Source organism: Ascaphus truei, chromosome 2 (genome assembly GCF_040206685.1).
Source record: "Ascaphus truei isolate aAscTru1 chromosome 2, aAscTru1.hap1, whole genome shotgun sequence".
Lineage (NCBI taxonomy): Eukaryota > Metazoa > Chordata > Amphibia > Anura > Ascaphidae > Ascaphus > Ascaphus truei.
The window spans coordinates 13,222,843-13,240,592 of NC_134484.1; the positions used below are offsets into that span (position 1 = coordinate 13,222,843).

The following is a 17,750-nucleotide window of genomic DNA, read 5'->3' on the forward strand; positions in this document are numbered from 1 at the left end:
TCTTGTTGGTCAATAGGCTAGCACCCCCGAGTTGCATTGCCTCCTCTGGATCCAGGGAACAGTCGGTAATGGGAGTAAAAAAGTATGAAGAAATCATGTACCACCTTTGAACTGAACTTTCTTGGCTCTTCGCTCCTGTATGCGCAGGTCCATGCGGATACATAGGGTGATGAGATCCTCTAAACGTTCCAGCGCAGCGAGTTAATCCATTAGGTTCTCCGTAAGGCCTTGCCGAAATACTGCTACCAGTGCTTCCTTGTTCCATCTGGTCTCTGCGGCGAGCGTCCGGAATTCCACTGCGTAGCGGGCCACCGTTCGACTGCGAAATATGTAGGAGAGAGGAAGAAGCCGTTACCTTACATCTTGGAGTGTTGAAGACCCTTCGGCACACTCGCGTGAAGAGAGATATGTCACATGTGAGGTCCGATATTAACTCCCAGATAGGAGATGCCCACGCCAAAGCGTCATCGGTTAACAGAGACATGATGTATGCGACTTTTGAACGCTGAGGCACAAAACGAGAAGGGGTAAGTTCAAATTGAATAAAACCCTGGTTTAGAAACCCCCGATAGATGAGCGATTCAGCAGGGGGAGTCATGGTTCAGCAGTGACGTGGGCAGAACTTGGTGTCACGACAGCCGCTGCTGGGGGAGCAGGATTGAATGCTGCACGATGTAGCTGATCTATGGCAGATTGCATGTGATCCATATGTTTGTTATTCTGCTCTACGTACTAGTGCATTTGAGCGCATACCCACCCCAGCGGGGTCCATGTTTGCGGGGCTGAGCATACTTTAACGGGTGGTCGCCACAAACTGGACTGAACCGCAATGCCAAGCTGGGGATATAGAAACACCGACCTGGAGCCACGAAGGTGCGTCCAGAATGCAGATGCGTAGTCATGGGTAGCCAGGTCAGGATTGGAGAGATGAGAGTAGTAGGGGTCACATAGCCGAGGTCGAGGGTAATAGAAGTTAGCGTAGTAGGTATCCAAGCCGAGATAGAGGGTAGGAGACAGGAGAGTAGTAGGTAAATCCGTGGCAAGGGTCCAGGTGAACTGCAAGGAAAGAGAAAGCACATCAAGGCAAGGCAGGACAAGGGATAACAGAGTGCTTGCGACCAGCACAACGTCACGCGGTACAAACTGTTATGCCCAGCCAAATTGCAGAGTGCTGATTCGTTGCTGTGTAGAGTGCACACAGCAGGAGTCGGAGCCTGCGTCCGATCCTCACAATTCCCCCATCATCCTCTCACTCAAATTCCTCCCTCATCCTCTTCTCACCCAATTACTCCCCATCTCCTCTCTTACACAAATCCCCCTCTGGAGAGAATGTAGTGGTTGCGTCTGGACCTTCATCCCGATTTGGGTTCGATGACATTTCAGGCTAAGTCCAGGTCAGGGTAAAATCCTTATTTAGCGTTCCCTGCACCTAGGAGAGTCTAGTTTTCGACCCCAGACCCGCAGTAAGTGTCTTTTTGTCTATATTTTGTGTTCCACTGCGTGTATACGATTGTATGCGAATAAATTTACAGTTTATTTCACCAACTTGTTTTGCTCAATGAATGATCCTGGTAAAAAGGTGTAAATTACCTGGTCTCCCGTGACACTCATGTAACCTGAACCACTTTTTCATTGTATGTGTTTGATCTGCTTTTAAATGGCAAAGTTATGCATAACATTAAATGACATGTAACAAATACAGTAGAATCATTTCATTGTTGTAACTCTCATCCATTCTGGATCACAAGCTGCTGGACTGGTTTTCACATCTCTTTCTTGGAACGAATGTGCGAGAATGTCTATAAAAAGGCAGAGCATGTTATATAAAATGCCAGCAACTCATGACTCAGGTAGCCTGCCATTCCAGTCCAGATAAATCGTAATTTGCACAATTGTGCTGATTATGCTAATGAAACAAAGGTGTGATTCTGTATATAAGTGCTACCTGCAGTAGATGTTCAGTATTTGCAAACTGTTGAGCGAACAAGATGAAAGGATTTGCAATCTATCTTTTGACTCTGGCTCTGTCTTGGCAAACAGGTAAGAATTTCAATTTATTGTACACACTTAACTACAGATCTCTCTAACAAAGAAGACATTATACACATTTTTGGGACAACTTAACTTTTGGGGGTTATGTAACCTGGCATCTATTTGCAGCACTGGCATGGGAATGAAACTCGTTCATTTTGTTTCCAACATTTGACAAGAGATGAATGCCACCCGAACGCAGCAGGGGACAGGGAGATCCGCACAGGTTCAAAGCGCAGAAGGATATAGCCAACGTTATTGCACCGGCTTACACGTTCAAAGTTCATGGCTAACGCGATTTGTGCCATGATTTTTGCGCACTATTATATCGGTTTAAATGGAGCCGGTTTGCAAGATTACGTTATAAATTTCACGACAATACACGTTAGCAGGTATAATAACGGCTGCCACATCTGTATTGTGATTTATTTATTATATTACTACGCTTACACAAAGCAGCTATTTGAAGCGAGTCGCAATGATGCAATTGTGTCGTTTTTGTAGCAATGCTGCAGTTTGCCGTGCCCAATACACATGGCTGTTGGTACCTCTGACGGGACATGTTCAGTATCCCAGGGATCACTGCATTTTGTGTTGAACTATATTCTCTCACATCAAACAGTAATGGTTCACCATTACTCACGGTCATTTATTCAATATTTGAATGAACTGGACTAGGAAACCCCAGTATATTTGGGGTGATTTAAGGAGCATTCGAAATTATACAAATCGTAGTAATGTTTTGGGCAAACAGAGGTCTATTTTATATGAACCCCAGCCTTGTTTTATCTTCCGTAGGCTACAGGGCCTCTCCAGTTATTTGGTTTCACTCATTATTTCAGAGATGTGTAGTTGTCCTCAATACTATTATTAATAACAATCATTATTACTCATATGCATTTGTTTTGTCTGCAGTACTGTTCTTTGGGATTGTGAAGCTGCAGTTACCGGGAATTCACTAAGTTGACTTAACGCATTGAGATCCCTCGGTATCTGCCCTGGACTTGAATGACAGTTGATGTGGGATTGCAGTGCAATAAGCCATACTGCCCCCTGGTGAATCCTTGCGTAACTGCACAAAGAGCTTCTAATCTCATTCCCATCGCCATTGCAGACGCACTTACCAGAACGCCCTCCTACTGTCTCTGTGCGTTCTTTCTACCTACCAATTAGATTGTAAGCTCCTCTGGGCAGGGACTCCTTTTCCTAAATGTTTATTTTATGTCTGAAGCACTTATTCTCATGATCTGTTATTTGTATTATTTGTTATTTATTTGACTGTCACGTGTATTACTGCTGTGAAGCAGCACTATGTACATTAATGACGCTATATAAATAAAGACATACATAAATACATCATCCCTCCTCATCATACCTCCTCAGCTCTCCCTCTCATCACCAGCTCATATATATATTTATATATATGCACACTGATATTGTAATATGTAATATGTAGATATGTAGAGATATATATATATATATATATATATATATATATATATATATATATATATATATGTGTGTATATAATATATATATATTTTTATATATATATATATATATATATTTAAAACATATACAATATCAGTGTGCAAATATTATATGTATTCAGTATATTTAAACACAATGGCGAGAAAAAGTTTATGAACCCCAATGATAATTACTGAAGTTCCATAGTTTTTCCATGATAACCTTCTTGATTCAAAACCAGTTTTATCTTAAATTCAATAGGGTTTATTTAACCAATTCGATGTCTTTTGAAACATGATGTATGAATTAGACAAACAATGAATAATTAATAGTCAGGATACAGTATGTGAAAAATTAATTGAAACCATAGTTTTATCAGCTAAATTAAAGGGGATAATTAGAATCAGGTGTTTAAATAATTAGGTAGATCTTCAGGTCGGAGTTTGGGAGGCCCCACCCTACTGTATATAAAGATCAGAAACTTTTGGAGCATGGTCTTCACCATACAGGTGTGTGGAAACATGGTAATTAATAACGTGGAAGCAGTTATTAATATATATTAAAAAATAATAATAATATATATATATATATTAGCTGAAATACTCAGCATTGCTCAGAAATGCTAAGACACCATCCTTATCTTTTCCCGCCTCCTCTAACCCCTACCCCCTTCTCTCTCCCCCCTCATCTCTATCCCCCCTCATCTCATTTCTCTGACACCCATTACTTTCCTTTAATACCTTATGATGTAACCAATTCTTTCAGCCTCTCTTCTTGCTTTCTTCTCACCTGCAAACGGACTTTCTCTCTTTCTTTATCTACTTTCTGTGTTAACTTTATAGCTATCTGACTCTCCTTATCCGCCACCAGGCCATGTGCATTAAGATGGCACCAGTATGATGTTCACGTACCAGATACATAGCCTACCAGGTACAACCCCCAGGGGCTGACTTGCTTGTCAGAGAAATTGTAATAACTCATACAATAAAAAATAGAATGTATCCAATTGTATCAAAACATACAACCTGCTCCTTGATGTCAGGAACCATTGTGCAAAAGGTAGTTACGATATCTTAAGAGGTGTACAAATGCATAGCGGACAAACAACTTTCCAAAATATATAGTAGATACTGTATGGAATGAATTATATACAGTATATGGAATGTAATGCTCATTCTTTTATGCAAAATGATTCCATCGTTACATCGGATGTTATCACAACTTGCAATCAATATTTGAATGTTGGAAGGCTTCCAAATGTAGAAAGAGAAAAGACTGATGCTTTTCATAAAGTAATGAAAGGAAGGTTTAAAATCCCCTTTATCTATAAATAACATGCAGTTATTTCTGTACACACTGGACCCAAAAAGGCAGTGTTTCTTAATCCACTCATTGAAGAACCCCAGTGAACCAATCAATCATCAATAAATAAATAAACTAAGTGCCTGCCTGTGTGCTTGCTAATTACTTGGCTATTCCCAAAATCTAGTCTGGCTGAGGCTTCTAAAAAGAACATGTTGGCAAATAAGCAGGAAAGTTATGGTGGGTAAAAAAAAGGGGCACAGACCCGTTACCATATAAGGTCCAGCAAAGAAAAGATGCCCAAAAGTACAGTATATGTTAAGAGGTTCTGAAGTACCCGTTGTCATGCAGTGGTTCATGGATTCTGGGTAAAGACATGCAAATGAAGATGCGCCTTTACTCTTTTCCATTTTAGACATTGATGTTTCCTAAAGCCATCATTTGCTGTATGTCACCGCACAGCAAAGTCACTGGGATAAAGGAAAAGGTGTTTAGCCCTCGATTACTTTGTAACACAACCCTAGAAGAAGGACACCCAATGGTCAAAGAGTAAAGGTAGCAGAGGGCTCTAGGTACCACTACTTTTAAATCCCCTGACGAAGTCGGTTAAGCACTGACGAAACGCGTAGGGTGCGTCATCACGTTGGAGGCTGCGCTATTGAGAAGTCCCTGAGAGGTAATCAGCGGTTCCTGCTTTTACTTCTGCTGGAAGTGCCATATTATCGGGCTACATCTGATGTCCTTTGTGCCAATACATTCATCACCTTCATTGCTGCAACTATTGCGGTTCGCTTACCCCGGTCGTGCTGGGAAGATCAACCCTCTGAACACCGTGGAGGGGCTCTTTGTGATATACACGGGTCCTGACGCTGACCGGTAAGGTACTCCTGCTTATGCATCTCTTTCCATCTGGTTCCTATTATTCCCAGACACGAGGCGTCCAGCTGACAGGCGCTCTGGTAGCGTGAATCCCCGATCAGCATTTATCTGGGCTTATTGTCATAGAGTGAGTCTTCCATCTATTTACTGGAACTATTTACATTTGCACATTGGATATGGAGTTACTTACCTGCATCTTCCAAGGAGGAGTGTTTGACACTATTTACCATCGGACTAATACGGACTGATATTCATCGCAGGGTTAACCCATCATATGCTGCAGCCATCTCCACATTTTAGATTGTTCATTTATTATAGGATTGTTTATTTTTATTTCTATTATTTTAGTATTTGTCTCTACCACTACTATCCATTTATTAAATTGTCATATTATTGATTCTAGGAGTGTGCGCTCACTTTTTTTGTTTTTCTATATGTATTTCAGGAATTAGTTACGCCTTGTTGAGCAGCCTTCCTTTGGTTCAATTATTTTAGCAGTCACTTGTTCACTACATTTATTAGCTCTCACTATATATATATATTCCCCTTATTTACTGAGCGATGGTATAGAGCGTGTGTTTGTGTGTGTCAACAAGAAACCTCCACCATATTGCATATAGCAAATAAAAAGATCACTTGCGAGCATATTCACATGTCTTAAGCAGGTCTGCAACCCTGCCTTTCACCATTATCCCCAGCATACAGTGCTTCCACTGCAGCAAGGGATTCTGGGAAATGACATGCAAATGAGCACAATGTGTCACATTGAAGCAGGGGAGTCTTCGACTTTGACTGTGCCTCTAATTGAGCCACCTGTGCTGAAGCAGGAACTGATTTAGTCATCTGTGCTGAAGCTGGAACGGATTGAGTCATCTGTGCTGAAGGTGGAACGGATTGAGTCATCTGTGCTGATGCTGGAACTGATTGAATAATCTGTGCAAAAGAAGAGACTGATTGAGCCACCTGTGCTGAAGCAGGAACTGATTGAGTCATCTGAGCTGAAGCAGGGATATCCTGAAAACCTGACCTCTTAGGGAGGCTTAAGGACTGGAGTTGAGTACCTCTGGCTTAGAAGATAGATGGGAAAGCGGGCACAGTATATAGTATTTGACAAAGTAGCAGAGGGAAGCATATTTAAGAGAAGCGCCGGGGAGGTTAGAGTGTGGCTAGCCGCGGGATGAGGAGGAGAAGCGCCGGGGAGGTTAGAGTGTGGCTAGCCACGGGATGAGGAGGAGAAGCGCCGGGGAGGTTAGAGTGTGGCTAGCCGCGGGATGAGGAGGAGAAGCGCCGGGGAGGTTAGAGTGTGGCTAGCCACGGGATGAGGAGGAGAAGCGCCGGGGAGGTTAGAGTGTGGCTAGCCACGGGATGAGGAGGAGAAGCGCCGGGGAGGTTAGAGTGTGGCTAGCCACGGGATGAGGAGGAGAAGCGCCTGGGAGGTTAGAGTGTGGCTAGCCGCGGGATGAGGAGGAGAAGCGCCGGGGAGGTTAGAGTGTGGCTAGCCGCGGGATGAGGAGGAGAAGCGCCTGGGAGGTTAGAGTGTGGCTAGCTGTGGGGTGAGGAGGAGAAGCGCCGGGGAGGTTAGAGTGTGGCTAGCCGCGGGATGAGGAGGAGAAGCGCCGGGGAGGTTAGAGTGTGGCTAGCCGCGGGATGAGGAGGAGAAGCGCCGGGGAGGTTAGAGTGTGGCTAGCCGCGGGATGAGGAGGAGAAGCGCCGGGGAGGTTAGAGTGTGGCTAGCCGCGGGATGAGGAGGAGAAGCGCCGGGGAGGTTAGAGTGTGGCTAGCCGCGGGATGAGGAGGAGAAGCGCCGGGGAGGTTAGAGTGTGGCTAGCCGCGGGATGAGGAGGAGAAGCGCCTGGGAGGTTAGAGTGTGGCTAGCCGCGGGATGAGGAGGAGAAGCGCCGGGGAGGTTAGAGTGTGGCTAGCCGCGGGATGAGGAGGAGAAGCGCCGGGGAGGTTAGAGTGTGGCTAGCCGCGGGATGAGGAGGAGAAGCGCCTGGGAGGTTAGAGTGTGGCTAGCTGCGGGGTGAGGAGGAGAAGCGCCTGGGGAGCTTACCTGCAGTGAGGAGGAGAAGCGCCGAGTGAGGAGGATCGAAGATTGCCTGTGAGCCCCTGTTTGTGACGTCGCCCCGCAAACCCCGCCTCATAGTCAATGGTAGAGCGCGCCAGCGAGAGGGGACAACCAATCGGAAAATGCACAAACCCACAGCCAAACATCGGACAAACATTTCAGTTTTATATATATAGATAACATGGGACCCGCCTGCCTCAGTGAAGTTCACGTGGTAACAATTTATTTGTATGATTAAATAAATCATCTATATTTCTAGTGACAGCTTCAGATTAATTTAGATTAGATTTTGAAATCCTACAGGTCTTCAAATGTACTAGCCAACGTTCACAGTGTACCGTACGCTGAGGTCTTGTACACTACAATGTCCTCCATGAAAAACTCTTTGGACAGGTATTACTATTAATGCAACGACCGACTTTGGCGCTTGCATCCCATGTTAGGCCAGGTCCCCAGTGGCCGCTGCGGCGCTTGCTGTGGCGTGTGCGACACACACCACACCACATCACAGCCCATTATGGCCCCAGCATACGCTGGCTGGAAGACAAGAATTTTGTCTTACTGTGCCGCGACGCGGTCGGCGGGCAGCCAATGGCAGGGCAGATATGTCATTGCCGTGCCCCCCCACCCCCGACATGGCCCCACGCACTCCCCTAGAGCTCCCTTACAGACAACCGATCACGACTGCAGTCTGTGCACGCGGCGCCATGCTGCCAGGCGCGCGTGCTGCAGGGAGGACTGGGGCTGTTGCCTAAGAATATCCGATGTGTTGCTGCAGATTGTCAGCCAGGAGACCTGCTAGCTATTGCTAGTGAAAGTGACACAGAGTGATGCAGAATGTAAACATCACCTTACCAGGCTGTGAGTGTGTCACCTACTGTACAATTCACCCTATGCCCTCCAGCCGGGCCTGACTGATTGCTGTGAATGAACACCATAACATAGCTGACAGATGCCATTCCATATCATTCAGGTCATTTCAATCATGAACTTCACAACATGATTTATCTTCACTGCATCAGCAGTCTGATGGGACAATGTGCTTACTTTCCGTGGCCGTGTGAAGGAGATAATTGAGATAATGTATCTCTCTGACCACAACTCCATATATCCCCTTGGGTTAGAAAAACAGCAACCAGGATACAGGATTAATCTGGCATTTGAGTTTTGATGTTGAAGATGACTTGACTAATTGAATGTACCACAACTGCAAGGTGATCTGGTGGAAATAAGTTTGGGTATATGCCCTAGGAAGCGACCTAGTAGATTCTGATCCTAATTTAGGGATGGTCTTTATCCTTAGGAATATGTGTTTGTTTGACCCGCAAAGTGGTACTGTAACACAGTACCAGTGTTCCTGGCTCTGTCACATCATTATTTGGGTTTATGTTGGTCCTAGAAGCTAGGGGTGCATGCGCACGTCGCTTCTATGTGCAATACCCTATCCAATCTCTGCATCTATTCATATATTTATATTTCACTTCATTTTTGTGTATACCTATCCTTTATTGTATTATAACAATAAATATCCAAAAGATTCCAGATGAGCTGTTCTTTGGATGATCCTGTTTACAACACTGATATACGTACACAAACTTCTCTGGCACCTACTGTATCCAAGGATTACTCCCCAAAAAGTGGAAATATACACACCACAAGGATAATATTTAAAATCACATGTTGTTTTCTTTATATACTGTAGCAAGGTACATAGAATTTATCAGGCACAGGGAGATAAAGTGACTTGCCCAAAGTGACCAGGAGAGCTGGCACTGGTATTCAAACCAGTGTAACGGTGTTTCCCCCACACAATCGCAGATAGGGGCCATACAGGGTGTGTGGTGCATATATCTGCTGGCAACAGGAGGGCTGAGTCATCCACCGATGGTAGTGGGGCCACTGGATCAGGCTTCTGGGGTTCATACCTCACATATCTCTTTAGCAGTGCAGCACCTCCATCTGCCGTAGACTCCAGGAGCTGAAGGTGGTCTCCCACGGTAGAACTTATTACCTCTCCCCCAGCAAGGTCACGCACTAGGCAGGAGGTATATAACAGGAACGGTTTATTCACTCTGTACAGCACAGTTACACAGCAGGCTTCTGCCCAATGCAGTACTGTAAGCTCTCACTGAATGATGGTCCCTGGACCGCCACTACAGGCCAAGGGAACCCGCAGCCATCCTAGCTCTTCCCCACATCCCTAGCGGAGGCAGAAGTATGGTCCACACTCACTCTCCCCGGGAAGAGCACATGGGAAGGCCCCAATCTATGGCTCCCAGTTGTGTGACCTGCCTTCCTCAGAGGGAAGGAACAACAGCTAACTTTAGGGCGGTCCTGCCCTTAAGTATAGCCAGGAGGCGAGCACCTCGTTGTCCCAGCTACAACAGGATGTACCACCCCCTGCTGTCACTCAAGTGCAGTACCAAAGGGAAGGGGGAAAACCCCATACCAACTACTGGTAACCTGATTGTACCAAGGGCAGAATAGTAGCCATCAGGTGACCTGGCTAGTAGAAGGAAGAAGTTCAGGCGGTTCACAGCTAACCGTAGGGGTTCAATCATAGGTATCCACACGCAATCAGGAAAAAAGGTTGTTTATTGAGTGCATACACACGATTCCTTCTGCTACAGAGAGAACTCTGACGCGTTTCGTCCACCAATAGGACTTTGTCAAAGAGGTGACCTGGCTACACCAGGGTAATCTGTATTAAAGGCAGTGACAAGGCAGGGACATTTACTATTGAGATATTCCTTCTGCCCACAGGGAAAGTAAGGAATGATTCGAAAAAGTCCTCTCTCTGAGTTGCGATAGGACCCACCCATTGTATTGTAACTCCTGCAGACAGTCCCCGAATCAGACATGGTGCAAGACTGGAGCTAAACCGGGATACACTGGCACTTAGAGAAACAAGATTTTATGATGGCCTTTGTGTCAATGGTGCTGCAAAAATGACCTTTATACCTGTACGTTAACCCTCTACATTCAATTTAATTCAAAATAGCCCAGTATTCATGGCTGTTTCTAATGCTTTGGGTGTTATACCATAGTACATACAGTAATATTGTACAGTACCAACACATAAGGTGGAATCCATATGGCAGAACATCCCCTCTGTTTCTTCCCCCCATCCTACACCTCTTCCTAACTCTCCTCCTGTCTTCCTTGACTCTTTTTCCACTGTCTCAGAGGAGGATGTGTCGCTGTTGATCGCCTCTTCTCCCTCTACCACTTGCCCTCTTGACCCCATTCCCTCTCATCTTCTAAAACCTCTAGCTCCTACTATAATCCCTACGCTTACACACATTTTTAACTCCTCCCTCTGCTCTGAAACCTTTCCATCCTCCTTCAAACATGCAACAGTCATACCATTACTCAAAAACAGCAAGCTTGACCCTACCTGTCTTTCTAACTATCGACCTGTCTCCCTCCTGCCTTTTGCCTCTAAACTCCTTGAACGTCTTGTATTCTCTCGCTTGCTCCATTTTCTCAACACCTATTCTCTCCTAGACCCTCTACAATCTGGCTTCCGCCCTGCTCACTCCACTGAAACAGCCCTCACAAAAATAACTGACGACCTCCAGGCAGCCAAAGACAGAGGTCATTACACTCTGCTCATATTACTCGACCTCTCTGCAGCATTTGACACAGTGGACCACACTCTTCTCCTCCACATTCTCCATACTCTAGGTATTCGGAACAAAGCTCTATCCTGGATCTCATCCTACCTCTCCCATCGTACTTTTAGTGTCTCTTCTGCTAACACCTCCTCCTCCTCCTCCTCCTCTATTGATCTCTCTGTGGGGGTACCCCAGGGCTCTGTCCTGGGACCTCTTCTCTTTTCTCTGTACACACTCTCTCTAGGTGACCTAATAACATCTTTTGGGTTTAATTATCACCTCTATGCCGACGACACACAAATATACTTTTCAACACCTGACCTTACTGCTGCGACACACTTTATTCGAGCAAATACCCAGTATGTACCTGGCACATACCTGGAATGCGCCGCTCCTCACCTCAGACAAGCCCCGTTGCGTTTGCCTTCCCAGCCATGGTTCATGCCTGGCTGACGGGCGGCTGATCTGTTAAATGATAATGATTAGGATTTAATAGGCTGCAATGCTTCGCGTGTCTACCAGATGGCATAAATTCATGAATTGTAATGCAGTATATATATATACTGTGCAGTATTGCAGCCAGCGGGAATAAAATGCTTCAATCCCTGCCTGGAAAATAACGCAATGCACTCGGGCAGAAAACAGTCACAAACCTCAATACACCCGAGTATACCCGAATTCGTGGGACTAGCCGAGCTCGAATAAAGTGTGTCGCCAGTGTACACCTGCTGTACAAACCAAAGTTTCTGAATGTCTCTCTGCTATATCATCCTGGATGGCCCTCCGACGCCTTAAACTCAACATGGCTAAAACAGAGCTCCTCATACTTCCTCCCAAACCTGGCCCTACTACCTCCTTCCACATTACTGTTGGAACTACAATCATTTACCCAGTAGCCCAAGCACGCTGCCTAGGGGTCACACTCGACTCCTCTCTCACATTCGCCCCTCACATTCAAAACATTTCTAAAACTTGTCGCTTTTTCCTCCGCAATATAACTAAGATACGCCCTTTCCTCTGTTGTTCGACTGCTAAAACTCTGACTCAGGCCCTCATTCTCTCCCGTCTTGATTACTGTAACCTCCTGCTGTCTGGCCTTCCTGCCTCTCAGATGTCTCCCCTACAATCTATCCTAAATGCTGCTGCCAGAATCACTCTACTCTTTCCTAGATCTGTCTCCGCATCTCCCCTCCTGAAATCCCTCTCCTGGCTTCCGATCAAATCCCGCATCTCACACTCCATTCTTCTCCTCACTTTTAAAGCTTTACATTCTTCTGCCCCTCCTTACATCTCATCCCTAATTTCTCGCTATGCACCATCCAGACTCTTGCGTTCTTCTCAAGGATGTCTTCTTTCTACCCCCTTTGTATCTAAAGCCCTCTCTCGCCTTAAACCTTTTTCACTGACTGCCCCACACCTCTGGAATGCCCTTCCCCTCAGTACCCGACTAGCACCCTCTCTATCCACCTTTAAGACCCACCTTAAGACACACTTGCTTAAAGAAGCATATGAATAGCACTGTGGATATTCTGAACACAGGATACATAAAGATTGGCCCCCTGCAGACGCACTTACCAGAACTCCCTCCTACTGTCTCTGTACGTTCTACCTACCTACCAATTAGACTGTAAGCTCCTCGGGGCAGGGACTCCTCTTCCGAAATGTTACTTTTATGTCTAAAGCACTTATTCCCATGATCTGTTATTTATATTATCTGTTATTTATTTGATTACCACATGTATTACTACTGTGAAGCGCTATGTACACTAATGGCGCTATATAAATAAAGACATTCAATACAATACAATACATAGCAAATCTGTTATAGGAGTGCACAATTACATTTTAGCACTTACTGAATTAATTTACCTTTTTGGCAAAAAGTAGTTGCAATGTTTAATTTTGTGTTGTACAATATGAAAGTTTTATGTACATGAATATTTCAGTACAGGAGAAACAGCATTAAAAAACTTAAAAAAAACCCCTATACTAATTTTTTTAATGCTGTTTCTCCTGTACTGAAATATTCATGTACATATAACTTTCATATTGTACAACACAAAATTAAACTTTTTGCCCCCCCCCCCCCTCTAACACCTCCCCCCCACCCCCCTCCCTTCCCGATCTTATTTGGTTCATATTACTTGCTGGACTAATATGGTTGACCTTAGAGTACGAACTCTGACTATAGAATGTTATGTACTATATATAAAACTCAATACAAATGTAAGTTATAAAAAAAAAACTTAGTATAATGTTTAACAGCAGCTGAACAGGGTCCAAATTGACCACTTTGGGGGGGGGGGATGCAAAAAAGTGACAGTCTCACCCAGCGTTATATCCTAATTAGTGCTCGTATTTCTAACGGGACATCCAAACTTTCTCTTTTTCAGTATGGTCTTTGCAGTGTTACTTTTGCCCGTACGTATCGCCCAGTTCCGAGTGCTCGGATACAAGAAACTGTTCTGAAAAACATACGGTGTGTGAAACCAAAGTGTACAGCCCGGACGTCGGTAGGTTTCCTGCTAGTAACATGACAATGTTAATAAATGTATGTGAATGACCAAATCGGAATCGTATCGGCCAGGGGTGTTCAACTCCAGGTCTCAAGTCCCCCGACCCCCCGCTCAACAGGTCAGGTTTTCAGGATAACCCTGCTCTAGCACAGGTGGCTCAATCAGTCCCTGCTCTAACACAGGTGGCTCAATCAGTCGCTGCTTCAGCACCAGTTGCTCAATCAGTCCCTGCTACAGCACACGTGGGGCTCAATCAGAGGCCCAATCTTCGAAACTGGGATAACCTGAAAACCTGACCTGTTGGGGGTGCATGAGGATGGCGTTGAGCGACCCTGATGAAGCGGACCACTCCTGCGTATGCTGGTAGAGGTGCAGATCTGTTGAATCCCTGTGTGGTTCCTTCAACAACTCCACCCAGAGAAGTCTGCAAATAATAATACTATAAAGGTGATATGGTGCTCAAGCATGAAATCCCATCAGGTATAATTTAAGAGGTATACTCCTGGACATGAATACTATAAAAACCTAAAAAAGGGCTCCAGTTACCCTGAAGGTAGTTGCACAAAGACACCCCCCCCTAACCTCATTGGGCTGGCCCCAGGTAAGTACTCACAAATGATGGTCACCAGAGATCCTCTCAGTCTGCGTGCTGTCCCCAATAGGGAGAATTCCAGTGCAGTGTTTGTTGATACAATCGGCAGACTGTCCCTATATATAGTGTGTAGTATACCATGTTTAACTTACTTCTTGATAAAGTGCAATTTGAAAGCACGAAACGCGTAGAAGGTTGCAGCCTTCCGTTTTTATGTCCCCATAATAAAGAAAGATTTTTGCCAGACCTGCTATCACCTTTCTTGCTGTGCGTTGCATCAACAAACACTGCAAATAATAATACTACATCGTTTCTGATTTTGGAGTAGGGAGCAGTTAGCGTTTTCATTGTGTTCTCCGTGCATTTCCCGACTCGAGGTTCAGTAACATATTGGGATTTTAATTTAAATGTTAGGATTTTCAGATTGGGGCCATTTTATGGTCTGCAATGAATAGATGTCTGGATGTTTTTTTATGTTTTGTCTCTATGCTCTTTACACAGTAATTGTATACTCTATCACTGGGGGCTCAACTCCAGTTCTCCAGTCCCGCTTCCCCCCCAACAGGTCTGGCTTTCAGGATATCCCAGCTTCAGCACAGGTGGCTCAATCAGAGGCTCAGTCTTTGACTGATTGAGCCACCTGTGCTGAAACAAGGACTGATTGAGCCACGCGAGAAGAGAAGAGATTTTGTAAAAATCCATCCCTTTTCTCTTTAATTTTAAACTGTCTATCCAATAAATGAGGGTGAATATAGAAATAAAAGAGGTGATGGGTGCACGATGATGAAGGAGACCAAGAAAAAATTAAATATTCAAAAGAAAGGTACAACCAGACACAAAATATGTTATGACGAGTAAAAAAAAGTGACAAAAACCCTCCATGTACAGTACAGCAAATAAAAATACCACTTGTGAGCACATTCACCCATTATTAGCATACAATGCTTCAACTGCAGGCAGGGATTCTGGGTAATGACATGCAAATGAGCACTCAGTGTGTTAGAGGCAGGTAGAAATTGAGGTGGAATGGTGGTGCTCTGTTGCTAAAGGAATTCTGACGTTGGGGAAATGACAGAGCAATGGGGGGGGGGGCGAGATGAATTTCAAGTGCTTATAAAATAACATGAAGCTATACAAATCCATGTGTGTAATTTCCTGCTTTTCAGGTTTCCCCTTTCAGGGAAATGAGGAGGTCACCCGAGACTGTGCCGTAGTCTGCAAAGCAAGTGATGTAGATGAACTAGGAGTTGTCCATCCAATTCTCTGTTGTAACATTGACCTGTGCAATAGCCGAGGTTTGTTTGTTTCTGGAGGAGTGTCGGAGAAGAACAGCTACGGATTGTTGATATGTTTCATATGTTTAGTCGCTGCCCTGCTCAAAACTGAACTGTGATGACCTGAGGAACCGATGCCTCCTATGACTACAAGTCAACCTGGAATTGTTCCTATATGGATCCATTTAATTTATTGTCCTCTAAGATGAAATAATCTATTTTCCCGTCTACACTACTTTAACTCAAAATTACATCAACAATAGTCTTCCGGAGGAACCGTGAAAAAGCAATACAATGGAACATGGAGGATATGGAGAGGAATATGGAACTTTTGGTAACGCAAATCCTGTCAGCAGCCAAAACAGAGGTCGCGACGCACTGGAAAGAGAATGACCCCCCACCCCTCATAGCAGTTAAACACAAACTAAACGACATAATGACCATGGAAAAACTTTCCAGCTTAATTCACGACAGATACAATATATTTTTGACTGTCTGGGATCCAGGGGTGACTTACAGTACATGGAACAAAACCCAACCTAATCCCTGACAGTAGTCCTCAATGTTAGCCACACGGTCCAAAATTTTGTTAATTTTGATACAATTATGTACTGTATAATGTTTTGTATGCTCCCTGTGTGGGGGCTATATGGATGTAACTCCCCCCCCAGACCCTCTGTCTGTTTTCTGTACCCCCTTTGCCCCTCCCCTTATAATTTGTAAAACCAATAAAATACAAGTTTAAAAAAAAAAATGGAGCACAGATTTCTTCAGTGAAAATCCACGACCAGCTGTATTAAACTTTTCTTTACAGCTGAGATGGGACAATGTTTTGTAAATGTGTCTCTATTTATGCAGGGGTGAGCAAACTTTTTATGCCAAGCCCCCCTTTTCATCCATGAAATTTCTCGGGCCCCCTCTGCCTGATGTAATCAAAATCACATGACAAAAAAACCCTTTATTAAACGGTATACAATGTAAATACAAATATGTCTAAATACTTATATATTTCAACAGCTCGCGCTTGCAAAATTAGGCTGCGTCCACGCTGCCGCTGAGAGCGGTGACATCACCAACTCTCCAAGCATGAGCACAGGGTGTCCTGCATAATTTTGCAAGCACAAGCGGGGAAGTGTTTACACTTTTTTCTAAAATTATTTCTGTACATTCATAATATGATTGATATAGTGGCAGCCGACCCTCTCACTTGCAGAGGATCGTGGCGAAGCATTCTGCCAGCGGAGGAGAGCAGGAACACAGCGCTATTACAGTGCAGACACCGGACGTAGGGGCGTTCGACTTTACCACGCTCAGACGTGCTCCTCCCCGTACCTCCGAAGCCCCCGCGCGTGCGCACACACACCATCACGTGGCCACCACCTGCACTATCCTGTTCGGCCGCCCGCGCACATCATCGGCTGTCAGCCCGCGCACTCTTCTTGGCCGACCGCACACAGCTTTTTCACCCTCCCGCGCCCCCCCACCCCCCCCCCAGTTTGCGCACCGCTGCTCTATAGGGTCTCACTGAGATTCTTGTAATAGGAAACTGGGACCTTGAAGGGGTTAACCAGGCTTATAATAAAGGTCAAGACCACTTGGTTAACCCTGATCCGTGTGTTAGGTTCTTAGAGTGTCAGCTCTGGGACCCAGATGTCAAAAATTTATTACTGCAACTGTATACTGATTTTGCGACATTAAAGAATTATGTGATTTTTGCCTTTACTGTGATGCTGAAATCGGGAGATTTCTAGGCTGTAAGTTTCAGTGGGTTTGGCGGAGAAAGTCTTTGCAGAATGTGTCTATGTAGCTGGGTTCCGGAGTTAGGGGATACCCCAAAAGTTGTAGAGTTCTAGAGATTGAGTGAATCTTCGGATACAGCTAAGCGCATTACTCTGCCAACCTCGGACCCTGGAAACGTTCTTACGACTCACCGCCAGGATCCCTGCTGCAGCATCTTCCAGACAAGGTAAACGGGTATGAAGGGGTTAAAATATATCTGCA

General features: G+C 44.8%; 1 protein-coding gene across 1 annotated transcript; it reads left to right on the forward strand.

The window, feature by feature from the left end:
• Positions 1 to 1,870: 1,870 nt before the first annotated feature.
• LOC142475764 (ly6/PLAUR domain-containing protein 2-like) lies at positions 1,871 to 16,489 on the forward strand. Its single transcript, XM_075581494.1, has 3 exons — positions 1,871 to 2,040; positions 13,761 to 13,880; positions 15,642 to 16,489. The coding sequence occupies exons 1-3, from the start codon at positions 1,989 to 1,991 to the stop codon at positions 15,866 to 15,868; spliced, it is 399 nt and encodes a 132-aa protein (XP_075437609.1). The 5' UTR covers positions 1,871 to 1,988; the 3' UTR covers positions 15,869 to 16,489.
• Positions 16,490 to 17,750: the final 1,261 nt, after the last annotated feature.

What these genes read in the sequence shown, in the direction of transcription:
- LOC142475764 (XM_075581494.1), top strand. Translation starts at nt 1,989, where the DNA reads ATGAAAGGATTTGCAATCTATCTTTTGACTCTGGCTCTGTCTTGGCAA. An exon ending in GGCTCTGTCTTGGCAAACAG is followed by an intron (nt 2,041 to 13,760) that starts GTAAGAATTTCA and finishes TCTCTTTTTCAG; the next exon opens with TATGGTCTTTGCAGTGTTAC. An exon ending in AGTGTACAGCCCGGACGTCG is followed by an intron (nt 13,881 to 15,641) that starts GTAGGTTTCCTG and finishes CCTGCTTTTCAG; the next exon opens with GTTTCCCCTTTCAGGGAAAT.